The following is a 22875-nucleotide window of genomic DNA, read 5'->3' on the forward strand; positions in this document are numbered from 1 at the left end:
TGGGTCCATGGTGGCGCAAGTGTGTATGTGATCTGTGCGTCACTGTGCCAGTGAGAATAGCTGAAGCCTGGCAGTGAGAAGTTCCTGTCGACAGGCCAAGTGATGATGGTTAGAGACTGTGCTCTGAGCCTTCACACACTGGCCCACAGGGATCTGAGATGAAGAGCAGGGGCAGGATAGAGATGCACTCATTAAATGTGGAGAAAAACACACACACACACACACACACACACACACACACACTGGCTGCTCGCTGTAACGCAGCATTTAGGCAAACTGCCAAATGTGCTAATGAAACCGAGCTGGGATTGATGAGATTTCAGCGAGATTGCATCTCAATATGCTCTCGACTTCTGCGCAGACCCTTAAGCTAAACGTACCAGAATTTGTGTTGGACTTTTTCCCAGTGTGAATGGCTGCCCTACTGTAGGAACACTGTGAAAAAAACTTGCTTTGTTACATGCCGCCACCTTCTCTTCCTCCTCCTCACGAGAATTCCAACTCAAATCCTTGTGAACAACATCATTACTGGTAATATGTTAAAAAAAAAAGTAAATGTATTCTAATCAAGTATTTCTTAATAAATCCAGCTGCAATAAGCAAAATCTGAGTCTGAAATCTCCAGTAGGGCTGGAACAATTACTTAATTACAATTACTTGGTTTGAATGTTTGAGAGGGATTAAAACAAGTTTTCCGATATTTTTTTTAGCTTCTTAAATGTGAATATTGCCTGGTTTCTTTGCTCCATATGACAAAGAAACCATTAAAACTGAATCATTTGAGAACATCATCCTTTCCAGGTGTGAGAAACACTGATCAACGTTTCCATTACGAGAAAATGGTCGACAGATTACTCGACTGTGAAAAGAATCGTTAGTTGCAGCTCTAATCTCCAGCCTTCACAAGTCTGCAGTGTTAAAGGTGTAATCCTGCCGATTAAAAAAAAGCTCCAACACTGGATATGACCGTTTGCGACGACATCTTCCTTCAACATCTTCCATTTAGAATATTTAATGCAACAAAATGTGGGTTTAAACCCTTCAAATATTATCTCCGAAATTATTTTGACGGCGCATGGATTTGCAACGGGTTGAAAGGAACCGCTGCCAATGCCTGAGCAGGTCTGCATCGCCTGCATTGGCACTATAGAACAACAAAAAGAACTACAACATTGTACTTTATGTTGCACATCACGGACCCCCATAGATTATATGCATTTTTTTCAATTTTTTTCTGGATTAATTTTCATTTCGCACTGAATACGAATTGAAAATGAAATCAAAATGTTATCATATTTGTATAAATTGCTGTTTGTCGAGGTAAGACACACATTTTACGACAGCTGTAACAAACAATACCGTTTACCAACTGTGGGGGGAACTCAAGAGCAAATCTTACATTGTGTTACTTTAAAGGTGACATAGAATGCTTGTATCACACATATATGTTAGTTATGGAGGTCTACTTACATATATTAACTTGTTTTCATGGTTAAAAACCTCCTACTCGCTGCAAACGAGCCGATCAAAATATCTCCTCACTGACGCTCTCGTCAGCCGCGCTGTTTCAGACCAAAACCACACCCCTAGAATGTGGACTGTGTTGTGATTGGCCAGCCAACGAGAGCTTTCCCACTGTCCTGTGATTGGCCAGGTACCTGGAAGTGACGTAATAGATAGGCCAGCTCTCAGATACACAGCTCCCCCTCTGGCACGGTGGATGCTCTGCATCTCAGCAGCTACAACGAGAGTAGTTCTTCTTCTTCTGCGGTTGAATGTACGCAACCGGATGTGCCCGGACTAGTGCCCGCACCAGGAGGCGCTACGGTGGTGAGTGGAGTGGTGAGGATTTTTGATGACGACATCAAATTAAGGAAGTGCCGATCCGCTTCGCAGAGCCCAGGAAAATAATACGACATTATTTTCTCAGCAGTGGCTGAACTGTTTGTTCTGAAACTTTAGGGTTTCATAAACGAGGTCATGACGCAGATACACACACACAAACGCAGCGTTAATTGGAGCTTCCGGTCTATGTGGGCTTTAAAGTGTCGAAAAACAATCTGTGAATCTATAACAAAAAGCTTTCACTGCTGTATCACTGGTGTATCCCTCTATAAATAAATGCCTTCAACGGGAGCACAACACAGTTTTCCAGCCCGGAAAAATTGGAAAACAACCTCACCAACCCTGGCATGAGACACCAACATTCCAAGATTCCAGCTTTTACTGTAAATTGCACTTCTGTCATACTTGTTTCACAGTGAACCAGTCGTACCATGAACATGCTGCTGACTGAGAGTTTTTAACGGACTGATTATGCTAACAACATGTAGCCCACGCTACGCTTTGCGCAGCATTAATTAAAGGGAGAAGAACCTGAGCACTTTCTCCAGCGTTCTCCTTTCAGGTATTTCTGTGCTTAACCAGATTACCCTGAAATCCCTGTAAGACCTGGACAATCCTAAGCTACGGAACAGCCCCTCGCTGAAACATCCACCTCTTCTGCTTCTTCTACTGAATAGAACGGTGACGTCAGCCTCTCAGTGCCATGGTTGAATAACTTCCAGATATTGGTAGAGTGAACATTATTTGACAATTCTGCAGCCATAAAATCGGCCTGATTATCATGATGGTCATAAAAAGGGTTCATTTGGGTTCAACTCTAGGACAGAGAGAGAGACGTGGTCCTAGGGTTGCTTAAGTGTAAGAGGAGGTCATACAAAGGCAAGGCAGCACATTTCATACACAAGGGCAACTCAGTGTGTTTTACAGAAAAAAAAAAAGACAAATGACAAATCATAAAATTAGTTCAGGGGCCACATTTGATCTCCAGTGGGCCAGACCAGTAAAATAATAGCATCATAAGCTATAAACAACAAGAACTCCTATTTTTACCCCTTTGTTGTACAAAACGTTCCGTGAAAAACCTGACATTTCCTGAGAAAAACAACAATATTTCGTGCTTGATTTACCGTTCACACGTGTTTATTAGAGCTTACAGATCAGATCTATTAAGGGTCACAGTGTTTAATCACAGGTATCTGGAACTGAAAAATATAGTATTTCACATTATGATTAGATTCTAATCATAATGTGACGTTTTCGCAAATTGATCCTGTGGGCCGGATTGGACCCTCTAGTAGCCCACAGGCCGTACGTTTAACCACCCCCGTTTTGACCTGTAAAAGTAATGATTTCTGGAAAAAAGTCTGTCTTTCTCATTCTGTCAAAAAACTCTTTCTTTGTTCCAACTGAGCTGGGAAAGAAAAAACCTGATACTTGGAATAATTAACAATTTTCAGATCTGCAACTTCAAAATCTCGTTACCCTGATTGAGATTAAAGCTCCGGTGAAGAGTGTGCAAGTGTTTTATATATGAGAAGGTTTTTAATGATATCCATTTATGTGTCACTGCTGCCGCCGCTGCTGCTATCTTTGCCAGGTCGCCCTTGTAAAAGAGATCCTTGATCTCAGTGGGACTAACCTGGTTAAACGTAAAAGTTCCTACAGTGCCTTTCCTTTCTAGGTTTCAAAAAAAGAATATTTCATGGACAGGTGATCAGGTGTGAGTGTGTGTGTGTGTGTGTGTGTGTTTTGCATTCTCCTCCCTCTATAGCTCATGCATTCCAGGCAAGGTCAAAGATCAGTGAAGCCAAAGGACAAGCTAAAGGAGCTCAGGGGGCCGTCTGACATGGACGCCGCCTGGTCCAGTGCACTGTAATCACACTGGGAACCTTTCCACCGCTCTCAGCTCCGCCCCCCGCTCCTCCCTCCCTCTCAGTCCAGCCAAACACACGCCACAGTGAGACACGACGAGCACAGACACACGAGCGTCCGGCCTGCGTCGTTAGTCACTCTGTTGCCCGTCGGCATACAAATGAACAATCTTCATAACCTGAGCGGCCCAGAGGCCGAGAGAGGATTAGAATTAGCACAATGCCCACAGTGGCCACACCCCCATCCCCGCTCAGTGTGAGCGTGGCTCCGCCTCTGTGCCACAGCAGCTTAGATGTTTTATAGAATACCAGAAGTGCCTCTCTGTGTGGTTCTTCATCTGGCTGTGAGAGCATTAGATAATCACTGGTCTACCCCTCACCACCTCCTCCTCCTCCTCCTCCTCCTCCTCCTCCTCTTCACCTGCTAAAACAGGAGCACTGATGTCACCGTAGCGTGAGGGATCAGCGAGTGACACGAGCTGCAGCAGCAGGCTGAGGCATGGCACACATACACACACACACACAACACTCTATTTAAACACACACATACACACACAGACTGACACTTACTGAAATGAGAAAAGGGGATTTCATGACCGGCAGAGCGCACGTTCATGAACGTTTGCAAACACACGCAGACATAAATCTCTGCTTTTAGCAAAAGAAATCCTGTTTCTTTATTAAAATGAACAGATCAAATAAATAAATGTTAACATTATAAGGCAAAAAAAACCTCATATGGATTAAAAATAGGACTTAAATTGACGTTATAGTGGCTGTAAGTCAATACAGTCTGTCAGTCAGGAGGGTCAAACTGTGAACATGTGTGAATAGACTCAAACTGTCTGTACAAGAACATTGAAAGCTTCCAAAATACCATGAAAAAAACTAGCAAAACATTACTATTACACTATTTTTTAACTATTTGAACTGTTAAATATACTATTATATTATTATTTCTCACATACTAACCCAAAAAACAACCCATCCAAACACATTATTATTATTATTATATGATATTACAGGTCTAAAACATGTATATACACAACATATAGACATATATACGTAAGATATTGTTCTGTATTTGTATATGTGTATATTTTTTAACCTTTCTATGTTATCATTTGTTTATTTATTAATTCTTCTTCTATGCTTCTACATAATTTCTTCTTGTTTTCTTTCTGTTATTTGTTATTCTTAATTTATTTACTTATTAAAATTTTGTAAAGGTAAGAGGGGGACGATGTAAACAAGCGTTTCTCGTTTTACACTGAGAATTAAGCACAAAATAATACTATTTACTCTTGAAAATTAATGAATAAATAAATAAAACAATCAATCCATCCATCAAATACATTATATTACAATAAAAATCTTCTTCTCTTTTGGTTTTAAGCTCATTAATGGAAATATTACATCATATATCACATATCACATATCTTTTTCCATTTACAGCTTCTTATCAATAATAATTATTGTATTTCAAATAAAAATACACAACATTTTCTGCAGGGCTTCTTTATCCTCCCTCTTCACCCAAGACTTCACTCCCCCCCGGCTTCTTTTCTCCCCAAAAGTGAAAGTCTGTGCTCAGAGAGAGAATGTGTCAGGGAAAAAGTCACAGCAAACAAAGCGGTCGCTGTGGCAACGGTGGCCTTGGGCCTCCTCCTGTACTGATTTTGAGCCACACTGACCGTGAAGTGGGCTCGGCAGATTTTTTTGACATTTACACAGAACGCTGCGTGACTCGCTCCAGGAGAGGGAGAAATATGGAGAAATTTAAATATCACTGAACTCATTGTACCGAGATATTTCACTGCAAATGTCCTTTATTAAAAAAAAAAAGTTTAATAGGACCTGCTTACGACAACTATACCTTTAATTTTCAGTGCAACCTATGCCTGTGTTTACCTTTTTTTAGAAGTTAAATATACGTAAATGGATAGAATGGATTCAAATACACAAACAGGCTCCAAAACGTGCGTTTTTGCTGTCGTATTGATATAAAACAATAGTGAGATGAAGCATAAAAGCATTTATTGTCAAATTATATTGAGGAAATATTGGCTTCTGCTTAAGGAAGGAAAGGACGAGAAGAATGTACAGTAGCGTGACTCAGTAGTTACAGTTGTTTAATCTGTTATGTATAATAACGTTAAATGTATAGCTTTAAGCCGCTCTTACGGTTCAGTGTGCGCCGCCGGAGCAGGCGACCTGTGAAGAATGTTATCTGGCAGGTGCAGCAGGTATAATTATTGATAAATGCACTTTTTTCTCACACACACACACACACACACACAGGGAGTTGTTTAAACTATTCGCTGACTGTTATTAGAAACTAATGATAGTACGTCTTTGATTGTTTCTTGCAGACGTGGCAATTATGTCTTTCCCCGGTGTGCATGTCCTCCTGTAGTTTCATGTTCCGTACATGTTGTACCTCGCGAGCGCTCTCTAGACGGTGTGACGAGGACTTGGAGGAGTGGAAGTAATTTCTAAAGATGCATCGGGATGCAGACGCGAGCGATTCTGCTTCAGTGCAGTGGCGGCACATAATCAATCGTCACATGGCCTTCTGATTTTTCCACTTGCCTGAAGCTGCAGAGGTCTGTTTTTTTTTTGTTTTTTTGCTTTTTAGGGATGAAACATTTCATTTTCATGTTTAAATGTTTACTTCAATAATTACATGGCTCCTTATACTGACTGATGGACGGCCATGTGCAATAATGTAGAAAAGTGTAACTTTTGACATATTAATAACTGACTTGAATTGGTAAAGTGGTGAACATCAGCATATACTAGAAACATGTGTTTAAATTAAAATAACAAAAACAAAGCTACAACAGATTGTCGCATATTTATGTCCGTACAATAATCGCCATGATGGACGCCAAATTCAAAATGGCCGACTTCCTGTTGCGTTGAGGCCGTGGTCCCAATGTACTTTTTTGTTCGCCTTGGGCTATTACAAGTTCCCACCAAGTTTTGTGAAATTCGGTGTGTATTAATCTTGGCGTGCTTCATCCAGGCTTCACCTTAGGAGGCCACTATGGAGCCCTGGTGTAACGCACAGGTCAGAGCCCTATACCAATATCGCATTTGCCACACCTGACCTCCATGCAAGTTTTACAGTAACTTTAGGTTTAACCTCCTCAAAAATGACCGGAAAGCCAGGATATAACGTTCAAAAATGTTGATTAGTGTCAAACCTGGAAATGATGATGTTGCCAAATGTCTTGTTTTTGTCCACAAACCAAAATGATTCCGTTTTTGATGATTTCTTTCTTATATGGAGCAAAGAAACCATACAATATTCACATTTAAGAAGCTGAAACAATCAGAAATCTTGTTTTAGTAATAAAAAAAGCTTCATAAAAAATATGGGGCTTTTATTCTGAAAATAGCACTTCTAATGATGTGACGGTGTCCGACTTCCTGTCCCGCTTGTCATCAGGGAATTGGCGGGAAAAAGTAGAACACAGACATTCATCTGATATGATTCAATGTTTTATTTTGAAATGGCTTATTTGGGGAACGCATTCGCACAAAGTAGTCGTGTCAAACTATTTTATCAAACTGAATATTAGTAATTAAAGCCCAAAAAAAATAACAACAGAGCATTAAAAAATTAAAGATCACAGTCAATTTATGCCACTAACTTTGACAGATTGACGGTAACTGTAAATGTAAATGTGATTTTCATGTATCAAAGATCCACAATTTACAGGTCATTACATACGGTACATGCTGTATGTATAATTTAATTTTCATGCTTTTTATGTGAGTCAGACATGCTCAATTACTGCTTCCTCACCTAATCTACAAAGTCTATTTGAATGTCACAGGTCAATTACACTTAAGTGTCCTTGTGACATTAAAAAAAAGAAGGAAAAAAAAGCGTGATCCATGGCAGAAATAGTAATAAAAACAATACTTGTATTCATAAAGATGTACTGCATTCCAGATACGAAGAAATACAGAACAAAAATAGAAAAATTGTGGCTGAAATTTAACTTTAATGTGGAACGCATTAAGCAGCGTTGAACCAGAACTGAAAACACTTCAAAAGTTTTAAAATTGGAAATAAATAAAATAAATATGTAAGTAAATGACTAAAATAACAAGAAAATGGGATTTAATGAGTTATTTGTTATATGGAGCAAAAAAAACTCAAATTTAAGAAGTTTAAAAACTTCATTAATGGAAAAAAACTCTCACACAACCGATTGACAAGCGTACTTTGCATTAACCGTAATTACGCGACAGTTTGCGGAAAAATGCCAGCGGTTTCTGAAAGCTGAGAAGTTGCACGTCATTAGTGTGTGGTTATTACGGTAATTTCACTCGAGCTGTTGCAGGAAGCCAACGAATCACGCCAGTACAGAAGTTTCCATTTTTTTGGCCTGTTTTTAAACATTGAGACAAAGACTCAAACAAATTTTAAATTTGGACAATATAAAACCTATTTAAAATAATATTTAACACACAAAATATGGTGTTCATGTACAATACAGTGGTATTTTTTATTTTAAAATGTTTTACAAATATTTTAACATGTAGTAAATTGCAAATAATGCCCTTTTATGATTAAAAGCACAAAAAAAAAGTCCAGATGGACATTTTGAAGCTTAGATGTGAAAGGGTTAAGTAAATATTCAAGTTTGCACACAGTGTTCAAGCTTTATACTATTTTACTTTGTTATATTTTTGGTGTATTTCTATAGCAGCAGTCATTTCGAGTCGTTTCTGTGTTGACATTTGTTGAAACGATGCCAGGGTTTCATAAAACTTTAAGAACAAAAAAAAAGAAAAAGAACGTACGGGGAAACTTCTGTTCTGTCCTTCAGTGAACAAAAGGCAGTAAAAAACACGAGGAGTAATTCTGCATCAGCTGCCACATTTAGTGGAGAAAACACACATCGGGTTCACATTTTAACACTAAATCAATCAATTTTCGGCGCTTTGTAAACCTCGCCCCCGGGGAAGTCTTTTAACAGAGCGAGCCGCGCAGCGTGACGGAGCGTGAAGACGGCCGGAGCAACCGCGGCAACCACATGCTGTTAACATGGCTGTTAGCCGACTTAACGGGGATATTGTGCACGGCTACGGCAGTTTGCAATCGCAACGTGAGGCCCCCGTCGTCCAAAAAAACACGCCTCTGGACACGGACACTGCGAGGGGATGAAATGACTCGCAGATGAACTCTTTCTTTCTTTCCTCGGGAAGAACAATGATGGTGGTGTGTTCTGTACATGGTGTACTTTTCAGCAAACCACGCTCTCTTACTGTGGGATTCAGACCTTGAGAGCTGTGAGTGTATGTAGATGGTATGTGCGAGTTCTCGCGGATGCATTGGAACGGGGGAATAAACTCATTGATCGTGCCAGGTACATTAGATTCTGTGCGGTAGAGCTCGACCAATTAAAAAAAGCAAATTATTTTTCTTAAAGGGTCGTTTTCACCCATTCTTCCCCCGATTTACGATGCTTCTGCTTGATTAATTCACATTCTACTACAGAGTCGGATTAAATTTGACCAGTTTTATGTATTTATTTGATTTTTTTTTCCAGATCCTTTACTCATAAAACTTGATAGAACAGTAAAGAGCAGCGCAGGGCTTTTATTTTCTTCGAAGGAAGTCCATTTTTCTTTTGATAATCCCAACTTCCTCTGTTGTTGGGGGAGTAAGGCGTGTATCTCAGATCCAGTGTGAGATGATCAAACAACACATTTATCTCTGGAAATGAGTGGTGGCCCTTTAAAGGTCCAGTGTATCAAATTAAATAATTATCCTTTATACTTTACAAGTAAAATGGTGTCAAAATAGTGGTACTTTTACTCAAGTAGAATAGTTCAGTACTCTTTCCACCTCCTTTCTAATCACAAACACCAAACTGAGGCAGAGTAACAGCATCAAAAGTGACATACTGCATCTTTAAATTGAATTTTTTTTACGGCGAGCACTAATTTTTCATGAGTGATACGAGCTCAATATCGCAATATGAGGTAAATATAAAAACTTAAATTCCCTTTTTCCAAGACGCTGCAGCAGTTGACAGACTTTCATTTCATTTTCTTTATGAATTATCACCTCGCCAAGTCGGCGGCTCCTGAACGTCAGAACAGGAAGCTGCGTCTGAAACACACGTGTGAGGCTCGAACTCAAGCCTAGAAAGCCCCAGAAAGTGAAAGAGAGACGTGGGAGGAGCTTTTAAAAGGCCACCAGCGAGTGAGTGGACCTGGTCCTGCTCACATCCACATTCCTGTGAGCTTCTCAAACAGAACAGAGAGAGAGAGTGTGCGCGGCGACAGAGTAAACACATGGCAGCGTCTTTGTTTGGAAGAAAACAATTTCCACAATGTCATGAAACTATCACATGCTGACCTTATGACATTAAATACTAAACCTGGAGGAGCAGAATGAGCTTTTGAATGTGGCCTTATTTAAGACTATTTCAAAAAACAATAAGAGCTTCTGTTCCATAAGTACATGTCCCCGACTGACAGCTCCTATAAGTGGGGAAAAAAAAGCCCCCGGAGAAGAAGAGACCGACTGTTTCTTCACTCAAGGTGACAAAGGGATTCATTATATGACCCTAATTTGAGTTCTACACAGGATTAAAGCCCATGTCGTCACCACTGCAGGACTTTGGTGTCGTTAAATTAGCTTTGGGAGCTGCTTAACGCTCGGGAATAAGCCGGTGCGACATAATAAATCACCGAAATGCATAAAAGGTGAAGTAAAATAAGATTTCAACACAACTGCCAGGTTGTTTGACAGGTTATAGAGTTGCTTATACTTCAGTCGGTGATCTGTGGGCGCTTCGTTGACCCCCATCTCGCTTCCTCTCCTCTCCACTCCCCCGGCTCATCTGCTATTGGAGATATATATATGACAGGGCACGAGAAGAAGAAAGAAAAAAAAAAGGAAAAAAAACCCCGCACTGCTCATAATATAGACACTCGAGACAGGAAGAAAAAGTACAGGGTCACACTGCAGCTGACGTTTTCTTTTCAACCAAGCCATAACAAACAGACTTCAGACACATTTGAAAAGGATGTGTTCCTGCGGTTTGGGAAGTTTCAAATGAGCTGTACGATGCCGGGTTAGGAGAATGTGGTACTTTCTGGTTTCCAGTGTCTGAATTAAGCTGCACCGACTTCATACAGCGAGTAAATGGCAGGAATCTGATGAGACAATAACATATCCAGAGTCCAGACACAGGGGCAGAAGATAAGAGGGCGATATTATTGAGCTATTTCCCACCAAAAGGGACATTTTCAAGAAAAACTCCCAAGGTAAAAATAACAATTTGAAGTGTAAACAATGTGCAATTGTCAAGTGAAATGAGTGGAACTACTGCATCTGGCACAACCCCTGACAGAAAACCAATTTGATGAATCGATTTAGTAAACAAACTTACAGAAAGGTCTGCAAAGATCATAAATCGAGTCCTTCAATCGAGTCCATAAATCGTCAACCCTTTTTCAGTGTTTTGTTTTTTTGTTTTTTTTAATTAAAACCAGTTTTTCTGATTGTTCAGCTGCTTCAGTGTGAATATTTTCTGGTTGCTTTGCTCTGCATAACTAAGACATTAATACAATCATTTTTGGTTTTTGGACAAAACAAGGCAAACATTTGCAGTTTTTGGGAAACGCTGATCCACACTTTTCCCAAATTTGAATGAACCGAGAAATCGAAAAAAGATAATCGTGAGTGGAGAAAATCATCATTTCTAAAAAAGAGTTTTCCATCATGATATTCAGGCCTGTCTGGATTTATCTTGATTTTATGGCTGTAGAATTGTCAAGAAAATGTCCAATGAGTGAGTGCGTCTTCCCCCTTTTTCCAAAATAACTTTCACTTTTGATATCTAGCAGTTGTTCAACCGTTTAGGAATGACTTTACTGAGAAGCTGACGTCACAAACACTGATGAATCTCATCTGGGATTGGACGGTCGCTCCCACGGAAGTCCTGAGGGCTACCGTAATGACAAGTATAGGGGTGCAAAGCTCTATTTCTCTGCTTTCCGGTATCCATCCATCCATCCATCAATCTTTTACCGCTTTATCCTCCACAGGAGGGTTTGCAGAGGTTATGTGCCAATCTCAGCTGACACAGGGTTAAACGCGGGGGTTCACACCCTGGACAGATCACCAGTCCATAGTTTTTGAGTTTTCTACACATCACAAACTGTAGCACGTAGTTACGGTAATGAAGTTTAGAGCGCAAGAGAAGGTCACACTCAACACTTAAGCCAGTTCTTCTAATAAACGTCTTATTCTAAAAGTGCAAAACATATTTTCTCTGGTGACTTTTGACTTTTTTGGTGTGGATTTTTTTTTTTTTACAGCACCAAAACTTTTTCCTACAGTGGGAAACATGACCACCGTACTGCAGAGGACCAGAGGGCCACCAGTGCCACGGGACCATTGTACACACAGACGTGGACTTGAGTCCATCACTTGATCCAATCAGCAGCTGTACGGACAAAGACAACTGTGGGGCCGTTTATGTCAGGTTTCTATGGTGGTGCACAGACGGAGACTGCTCCTATTGTGTATGAAACCATGTATGTGATCGGACAGATAGAGAAAAATAAAGGACATAAATACGTTAACTGTAAAAAAAACTTAGTTTGAAATGGATCCATTTCTCTGCTGCATATTCACACTAATTGGCATGCTTTGTCATTTGTGAAAGGTTTCCCACACCTTTGTTGACATCAAATTCAAGGACTTTTCAAGGACCAATTCCCTCAAATTCAAGGACCGAATGTACTGACACAACTTGAGATGGGAGAGCAACTTCTAAGAGCCGCTTCACCCATGGCATCCACTTTAATTTATTTGCACCCCTAATGTCTATTTTCAAAAACTTTCAAGGGCCTTGAATGTTTTTTTCCCCCAACTCACAAACTTCCAAGGATTTCAAGGCCCCTCGGGAACCCTGAAGGGCAAATTGGCAGCAAGAGACGTTTACCTAAATATCCACTTAACTTCTTCAAGCACTTTCAATGACCAAGACCTTCAAAACTCCCCCTCTCCCCCCAAATTCACAAACATTCAAGGATTTCCAGGACCCGTGGGTCCTGGAAATCATTGTTGGCAAGAGACATTTACCTAAATATCGACTGAACTTCTTTCTTGCACAAAATCCAAGTACGTTCAATGAACCATGTCTATTTAAGGTGATTTTCAAAAACTTTCAAGGGCCTTGAAATTATTTTCCCCAAATTCACAAACTTTCAAGGATTTCACGGACCCGTGGGAAGCCTGAAATGCACATTGGCGGCGATAGACATTTACCTAAATATCAACTTTACTTCTTCAAGCACTTTCAATGACCCATGGACACTTGAAACATTTATTTTCAAATTCACAAACGTTCAAGGACTGCAAAGACATGTGGGAACCCTGTCATAAATTATAACCCCCCCCAAAAAAAATGAATCCATACATCATGAGTGAATGTGATCGCCAAATTAAAAGAAAGTGAAAGCGAGAAAAGGAAAACGAGCCAATATCAGTCTGGCTCCTCTCAGCCAGCAGAAAAAGCACAGTGGATTAATTCATCACCAGGCTAAGCCTCTGCCCTCCTCTGGAATAAATTACCCAGTGACTCTCAACTTAGACTAAACACACACACACACACATACACACACATACACACAAGTGACCAGAGAACACGCACAAACACAGTGGGAGAGAAAACAGACAAATGGGGAGAGTCTGCCCAGGTCAGCGGGGTCTCATCATATCACACTGCACTGTCCTTTAAAGCAAAGTAAGATGCATCACATGTGAGTGTAGTGTGTGTGTCTTTTGGTTGAGAGACTTTTGGAGTTGTGCGCTGCAGAACTTGAGCAACAGTTAGACCGAGTGTTTCCCTGCAGAGGCTTTAGCTTAGAAAAGCAACCTTGTGTAACTTGTCACTTCAGGGGATGGGAGGGTTTAATGGAGGGGTGGGGGTGGGCGGGCGGGTGCTTCGGTGGGGGGGGGGTGTCTGAGGTACGGCTGACTGATTCCACCACTTATGTTAATGCACACAGACGAGGCCAGAATCAGGCAGCCAGCGCAGTGATATTACTCTCCAGATACTAATAATCTTAGCACCTTTTACTGCCCTCTTTTTTTTTTTTTACACTTTACACTTAGTTGTTGACGTTGAGCTCCACTGTGCCTTTCAGTTGGACGTCTGTCCTTGTCCCAGAGTACGAGTACTAACTTTAGAGAATTGATTTATTGAATAAAGTGTGTGGGTTGCACAGTGCTGCAGCGGTTTGCATTGTTGCCTCACAGAAAGAAGGTTTACCGGCTCAGAGTATCCAGGTCTGCTGCTGTTATGGTCCAGGTTTTTCATTACTACTCTTATTTTATTCATTTATCGTATTTCAATTATTATTCCTATTATTCCTATTCCTATTCTATTATCTATTTATATTGTTTATACAACTTTATAAAAAATATGATGTATAATTGCACTGCAGTGTAGACTGGAGAGACAGGTTATCGTTGTTCATTACATCACATTACATTACATTACATTACATGCTGATGAGCCGACATTTACATTTAAAACATTTAAAACATCTAATCTAAATCATTGAAGAAGCCTGAGATAGAGGTTAGAAAAATCATAGCTGGTGAAATTAACGCAGGATTTCATCACTTCTGCAAACACACAAGCATTTAGCTCCAGTTTTGTTTATTTTCAATACAATTACCAATAGTCACATTACATTATACTGATTTGTATCGCCAAACAAAAAGGCTCGCCCATCCCTCGTGTGAGTGCAACAGTAATTCGACTCCCAACATAGTGTATGGGGTGTACGAGCATGACTTTGAGTCGCAAGAGTTTTAACTAACTTTAACTTTAAAAGAGAGGATTCAGACACGCAGCCTTTTACTCTAAATGCTATGTAAACCATGTAGTGTGTGAGAGGTAACAGTAAAACTGATTTTACGTTCGCTGTTCAAGGGGAAAGAGTGCTGAGAGCGTTTCCTTGAGTGGGGGGCAATCAGACTGGAAATGTCAAGGCCAGATAAAATGTGTTGTGTTTGGCCACACACACACACACACACACACACACACACAGTGAGACACACACACACACACACACAGAGACAGAGAGGGAGAAATGCCCACTATCATAGGACCTTGTACTTGAGCTTTATCATCACCAGAGCAGCCCAGATGGTATCGTACCCTTGACAAAGACTCACATCACACCCCCAAACTTCTGTCGGATCTTTCTCACGCTGTAAACGCACACGCGCACACACGTTCTCTCTCCCCGTCTCGCTGTCTGTGTCCAAGTGTAAGGAGGAATAAAGTTTAAGTCGAGCTGCAGCTGCTGCGTGTGACAAATGCATGCGCAACACGCACATAAAGACAAAATAAAGACAATATTCACTAATAATGTTTGTGAATATTTTGAATAGATTAAGACACTAAGACAACATTCTCACTGGGGAAACACTGATTGTTGTTTTTTGTCAAGGAACTTATATTTTATCTTTTCAATTCTTGAATATGTGATATGTGATAATGAATAAATCATTATAAAACTTTATCTAATAAAATAAACTAAGCTAAGACTTACTTTTACAGCATTTTGGGAAAATATTACTATTTATAACCATTACTGAGACAGAACAGCAGTAAATCCTCTCACTTTTGAGACAACCATAATCTCTTTGTGATGCCACAGGTCAGAGGAGAACAGTCACACTGGTTCAAGACGAGGCTACAGGACCTATTGTACAAATATGATTCAATGCAGATCACACCTGACGTGTCAACATGACAATGTTATCCTCTTCTTGCACGCATCATCATGAACGACAGGGAGAAATGTCACATTTGTGAGGCCACTTGGTATCAAAGCAGGAGAACTGTTGGAAATTGAAGCCGCCGCAGCAAATTCACGTGTGAGATTTAGCTCGAGGTGACGTCAGCGTCCGGCACAAAGCAACACGGACTCTGATGTGACTGTTTCTCCTTCTCGCTCGTGTTTCATGGCCACATGTCCGCGTATAAATCAGAGTGAAGGCCACATACGGACGCGTAAGTGACAAGTCTGGTTTGACAATCAGAAGTGACGGTTGGCAGGACTGACGGTGCCGTCATGTTAACAGTGTTATTTAAGAGAATGGCACAATTATTCTGGAAATGTTAAGATGTCTCTCTCTTAACCAATTTGATGAAATATGGTGCCGAGTCAGCAGAAGCACAAACAATAAACAGTCGCAGTTCAATGACGCTGCAATGGTTTTAGCAGAAAACCTAAACCCTGTAGTATCGCAAACAGTATCGTGTATTTTCCAGGGAGTTCACAGCCATGCAATGTGGTGTAATCTGGTAATCTGAATTTCACCTAATTTTGAGGTCAATTCAGGGGGAACACAGAGCCACACATTTGGTGCCGTGACGTGATTCACAGACACGACCGCGCATCACTCAGGACGTGACAGCGCAAAGAGGAGGAGGGGCTGGACCATGGGGCGGGGCTAGACAGGACAGGACAGAGGACAGAGGACGAGCAATCCCTCAAGCAGAATTTAAGGCGCTCCTATTGGTCAAAGTCACTGACATGATGGAACGTGTAACATTAGCAGGGCTCAATAAATCAAGTTGTTTGGTCCATAAAATGTCAGAAAATGTCAATCGGTGTTTCCCAAACCTTGAAATGATGGTGTTCTCAAAAGTCTAATTCTCTGAACAAACCTAAATGATTCAGTTTTAATGATTTTTTTATTTGTATAATGGAGGGGGAAAAAAAATAAAAATCAGAGCGCCGGTCTTAATTCTAAAAAGACACTCAAACTGATTAAAAGATCAAATCAAAATAGTCAGCGATTCATGAGAACGCGAGTTGTCCCAGATCAATCACGACGACACAGCAAACGCTACAACATGATCGACTCAAAACACCCTACAGTATGTCTGGACTATACATGTGCTTTTAAAAAGGTGTGTTCTGACCACAGCACAACACAAATAACCACGTGCATGAAAGCGTCAAACATGTGAAGCAGGTGTGCTACAGCAGCAGCAGCAGCAGAAAACCCCCACTCTATTAGGCCTCGCGTGTACCTAATAAAGTGGCCGGTGAGTGTCCATCACTCCTCCTGTGCATTATGGTCAACTTAAACCACACCAATCACCGGGGACAAGCGCGTTAAAGATGACACCGCACAGGACAGGGATTAAGCATTTTCCAGCTGCAGGGAGCGTTAGTCTAACTCAATCACAACACAAACTCAATCAAAGGCACAGTGGGCGTTTTGACACGAGGGCATCTGTCACACTGACTCCTCACTGCGTCTGCGGATACTTGGATACCACAAAATTCAGCTTGACAGAGTCGCTCAAATAGCCATCACACACACACACACACACACACACACACGAGTATACCACTAAATTCACAAAAATGTCCTCTGAGACTGACATGTGCATACAGACTAGGGCTGTATATGACAAAAGGTTCACAATAAAGTATATTTCAAGGCCTGAAAGGTGCTTGAATTTTGGATTTTGAAAAACGCTTGATATTCAAACTTCATTTCTTCCACAGCGAAGAGTTCTGTGACTGAATAGTTTCGCTTATTAAATGGAGAAATGAAAATAAGTTAAAAGTAAAAACCGCGATACCTTTCCTTTGATTTCTTACCCTTCTATCAGAAAACAACGCCATGTATTTTAATGTGAGTTAAAAAAAAAGTGATATAAAATCATTCTGAGCAAGTGATATATGTATTTGTATGAATATGTGCTTCACCACAGCTGTAAGGTGTAAAAAGAAGAACAACAACGCATATAATGTGAAATGTGAAAACAACTATTTAAAAACACTTCTGACATTATATCACAAATAACTATCAATGCAAGTGCTCATCATCATGTTTTATCAACATTCCAAATCAATATGGCTGGAATTAGAATATTTTGACGTGAGACAAAGTCTCACATTGCATAATTTGCACATCAAAAATACCACATATCTGCCTTCAGCAGTGATAATATTCTTCTTCATGTGCACGTGTAGCCTTCGACGCTAAAAATAAATACGTCCAAATACGTCCAATAATCAGCAATCATCTTCATTAGAAACCAATTCAGCCGCGTGTGAGCAGGAAAAGCACATTTTGTGGTTGTGTGCTTTTTTAAGTCCTCAACGCCCTCTCCTTTTATGTTAAATATTACATTTCTTGAATTAAACACTGAATGGATCCAGGTCATCAGACTGCAAACTGAGGTCAAAGTTCAGAGAATTGTAAAAGACAAACGTCTCTTCTCGTCACTCATACGCACATTACCATGTTTTTTCATCATAGTCGATTCATTTTTCTATTGTTTTCTTCATTAATCGAGCAGTTGAAAATCTGCGTTTCCCCAACGTTGTTTTATCCGCACAAGAAAACGATATTTATTTTACACAAGTGCTGAAACAATTACTCGATTAATCGATTACTAAATCGTCAACTATGTTGATAATCGGTTAACGGGTTTGAAGCTTTTGTCATGATTAAAATAATTGTTTCAGCTTCTTAAATGTGAATGTATTCTTCATTTCTTTGCTCCATATAAACAAAGAAATCATTAAAAACAATCATTTTGGTTTGTGGACAAAAACGAGAACATCATCATTTCCCGATTTGACAAACACTGACGAACTTTTTTAACGTTTTCTGACTTTTTATGGACTAACCAATAACTCGATTAATGGTTCATGAAAACAATCGTTAGTTGGAGCTCTATTTTACGCATTTGACAAACTGATATCGCACACACACTCAAACCGATGATGTGACTATGAAAATAGCGGATGATTAACTTTATCTAGGTTTTTAAAAAGGTTTCCCTTAAACACGGCATTGCACACTGGCTACTCTTTCTCTTCTAATACAATCGCAGAAACAAGCCGGGGTCAGCGAAAGAAAATCAAAGTTACCAAAGACGACAACAACGAAGATGAAGCTACGATTTGGGAGCCATTAAAATAAATAAATAAATAAAGTGTTTCAGAGCTCAAAAAACTCCACTTCTGTGCCGATAAAAACCCGATAAAACCTTAAAGCCCCTAAAGCTCGAGTGCGGTTTCTCAAACTTTTCACACCAAGAACCACCTGAGAAAATATTGAGCTCTGGAAGTAAAACTTCATGTTATTATCGCCAACGTTAAAACACAGTGGTGTAAATTTAAGCCGAGCAAAGTCAGCTACTTTTCACGGGAGGCAGATTTATTCCCTCTTCCTCACACACTGGTGGAGCGACATTAGATTAGACGCAGCTCCTCTCCCATCACGGTAGAAACTTAGGATTAAATAAGAACACCCCGTGTTGACCGGTGACACTCCCACGCCTCACACAGGAAGTGATTCCTTTACTGTCAAGACAGACGGAGGCCGTATCAATGTCGCGCGTGTAAAGTCGGAGCGTTGGGAGTTTGACTGAAAACAACAAAATGTTCAAAAGGTGAATGCGATTGAAACGCACCCAGTCATTCCACCTGAAATACGCACTTCTCGTCCCCACCCGCCTCTGCGCTGCCACCGTATACGCACAAGCGCTCCCACAGTCAGCTCTGATCGTTTTAAATCCTGAATTCACAAAGACCCAACAACAAAATTCCCCAGAAGTTACATACAGAAGCTTTAAGAGTGACAATTAATTCAATTGTTGATTATTTTTTGTTGTTTTGCTCCAGAAACAGTTTAAAAAAAAAAAAAAAAGAAGAAGAAGAAGGATATTTACAAATTTACAGTCAAGCTGAAATCACCTGACGGGTTCTGGAAATAGCTGGCGATTAAATTAGTCGTCAATTACTAATCAATTAGTTGTTGCAGCCCTGACACCACATGTGCACACGAAATGCTCATTTCAACCTCACATACAACAAAAGAGAAACAATACCGCAGGTTAGTGTCGAGGCCCGTGACCCCGCGACCTCCCACTGAGTCTGTGTGTCATGGCCTAATTCCTCTCAATGAACAAAAGCGCGGCGAGCGGCTCAAAGCAAAATTTAACAACAAAACAATAAATCAGCAAACACACGACTGTTACTCGGATGTACAGTGACCTCACCGGGCCTTGACTTCTTATCTGACAAATGTTGTCATTTAAATAAATACAATTTCGTTGAATATTCCGCTTAAAAAAGTTCACCCAGTGTTTGTGTGTCTGTAAAGGGAATGAATACGTGTGTTTTGTTATCTCTCACCTTGCAGCTCGGGGGTTTGAGGGGCAGTCCCGAGGCAGGATTTCCTTGATGCTGAGTGGTATTAGTCTGCTGGGGTGAGTGGGAATCCTCGGACTCTTTTCCACTGTGGTAGACCACCCTATCAGAGATATGAATACTTGAAGCACAGCCCATGCTTCAACCCACTTCAGCCTTTCTCTCTCTCTTTCTTTTTTGTTGTTGTTGTTGTTGTCTCTTTTCTTCTTCTTCCTCTTCTTTTTGCACAAGTGCTTTTATGTTGAGGCTACACACCAAGTGTCATTAGCACATGTGAAAGGTCAACTCTGCCACCTAATGTGTCATAGCTCTCTTTCTTTTCTTTTTTTAAATTTTAAATATAAATACATGTGTATGTGTCATCTAGGCCACAGCAACGCAGGTTCTTCAAATGCTCCAACACAAGAAGGCATGAACAATATATCTTCCCCTCACCAGGAAGCTGATTTCCTCCCACTGTTTTGTTTTCTTTCTTTTTCACGTAAAGTTAATTGGAGAGTTTCTTTCTTTTCTTTCTTTCTTTTTTTTTTAATCCAACTGCAGCTGCCTTGTCTTATCGTTGGGATAAAACTCTTGGATTCCGTTATTCCTCAGCTGAGCAGCTCACATCCACATGGTTCAGTTTGTCCCTCACTCCTTCTTCTTCTTCTCCTTCGTACCACATTGACCATTTTCTCATTGCATTTTCTCTCCCTCAACTTCAACTGTTATCAAGTACAAGGCCTGGAAAGACAACCATGCAGTCGTCCCCCCTCCTCCTCCACCACCAACACCAACGCCTGCCTCATGCAATAGTTTTATCCATTTCTGCGTCCAAATGGCTACGGAGCCATTAAAAAAAAAGGGGGGGCAAAAATAATAATGCTTTTATTCTGTGTTGTCTCTAACAGTGTGTGTCCACTTCAGCTGAAGACACGAGCCATGAAGCGGTTCTCACGACACTTTGCTCCAGTCCTGAGCGGTTCATCATCAACAGGGTGAAATATTCTCACTGCAGAGGCTTCTTCTTCTTCTCCCGGCCGCTGTCAAACACCCTGCGCGGAACATAACGCCGTGTACGCCGAGGGAACGCTCCATTTATCAGGCCCGAGTCACCGGTTTAGGAAGCAGGGGAGGGGGGGAGAAGTGTCCGCGGATGGCTCGCTGCTGCAGAGTCTCCATTCAGGCTTCATCCGCCGCCCGGCGGAGGATGATCCGCCTCATGCGAGAGCTCCAAACCCGGGTGCAATTGGCTACAACGTTTCCAAGCTCCGCCGTCGGTTTCCTTTCATTTCTGGCGAAGACAGGGAGAAAAAAAAGGGGGGATGTAGAGGCTGACAGGCTGTGATGTGTGGAGGTGCCACCACAGAAGGAAGAAAAATCTAACCCCCTACCCCAAAGAAAAAGACAGAAAAAAGAAAGAAAGAAAGAAAAACAAGACCTCTCTCTCTCCGTGTCCGCAAGTTTCGGCTCCGGGATCAGGGACGGCGGGATTATTTCAGGTTGACGAGGGTGGAGGTTAAAGAAAAAAAGAAAGAAAGACAGACAGAAGGAAAGACAGAGCTGCGCTACATAATGCTGATTTTTTTTCCTGTATGTTTGTCTTTTCCCCTCTGCCTTTTCTGGCGTTTGCCCTTCCAATTCTTCGGCACTGCTTGACAGCGGCACATCCAATAAAAGCACCCGCAAGGATTGACCTACAGCCTTTACTGACGTTAATGCAAATGAGCTGCGCGCAGCTAATCAGCGTCGCGCTCGGCGCCGCTGGGTGGTCCTCACTTTTCTGTGGGAACTTTGAAAGCAGGAAAAGAAGAAGGGGAAAAAAAAAAGAAGAAGAAGCTGTGGGAGCTGTTTCTTCTGCTGCGCGAACACTGGAACACGGACACACGGACACTCGACTATGTCCTGGAGCGAATGCGGAGGAAAGAAGGTTCCAGAAGAAGCCTTTCATGGAACGTTATTCATTCGACTGTGACTTTCGTTAAAACATTCATTTAAAAAATAGGTTTTTGTAACATTTATTGTTACGCCAAGGTTTTTGTAAAACCTGTAAAAATATTTTTGTTACTTTAAAATAAGTTTTGGTCACATACGTTATGTTGTTGTTGTTTTTAAAGATAGTAACATGGTTTTTATTTAGATTAGCAATACGTTTTTGAATACTTAATCTTATTTTTTTGTAACAATGTGCCATTTTGTTTATGAAAATCATGTTTTTTTAGTTACATTAGCAAGTTGTATTGTCATAAAATGTTTTTGTTAGCAAGTTAGCGACATGTTTTGGTAGCATTACAACATTTTGTAACTATTTCTGTGACATAATAAAAAAAGTCAAATGTTTTTTTAACATATACAGTAAGGTTTTGCCACATTAGAACTTTTTTTAAACTTTTTTTGTGACATAATGCTTTTTAATAGCCATAAAAAGTTTTTTGTTGTTTTGGTCATGGAAGTCATTATCGTAAAGATAGTAAACATAACCACAGTATTTTTGTAACCCAAGTAGCAGCTAGTAACATTTTGCAACAATGTTTGAACCTTTTTTTTGTACATAATTATATTGTATAGCTAGTAATAATAAAATATTTTTGTGACTTTAAAATGTTTAGGTAATGTTGCTTTTTGTAAAGACATTTTTGTGACAATAGCTTTAAAAATATCGTTTGTGGCAGTTTTGGTCACAAAAGTTGTGTTTTTGTTAAGATAGTAACCACAAGTTATGTTTTTATAAAGATCATAAAAATGTTTTGTAACATTTGTAACATGTGTTACAGTGACTTAAATAATGATTTTCGTTATATTATTAATATGTTTTTGAAACATATACATTGTTTGTTCATGCAAATTGCGTGTTTGTTTTAAATTGGCAACACGATTTATAGTATTACAACATTTAAGTACTTTTTTGAACCAAATTATGTTTAACAAGGTA

General features: G+C 40.3%; 1 protein-coding gene across 1 annotated transcript in view; it reads right to left on the minus strand.

The window, feature by feature from the left end:
* pde8a (phosphodiesterase 8A) overlaps positions 1 to 21707 on the minus strand; it is a 61747-nt gene extending 40040 nt beyond the window's left edge. The window contains exon 1 of the mRNA XM_044029816.1: positions 19950 to 21707. Within this exon, the coding sequence (XP_043885751.1) occupies positions 19950 to 20102 (153 nt within the window). The 5' untranslated portion in view covers positions 20103 to 21707. The remainder of the gene's footprint in view (positions 1 to 19949) is intronic.
* Between the last annotated feature and the right edge of the window lie 1168 nt (positions 21708 to 22875).

Source organism: Solea senegalensis, linkage group LG7, assembly GCF_019176455.1.
Source record: "Solea senegalensis isolate Sse05_10M linkage group LG7, IFAPA_SoseM_1, whole genome shotgun sequence".
Classification (NCBI taxonomy): domain Eukaryota; kingdom Metazoa; phylum Chordata; class Actinopteri; order Pleuronectiformes; family Soleidae; genus Solea; species Solea senegalensis.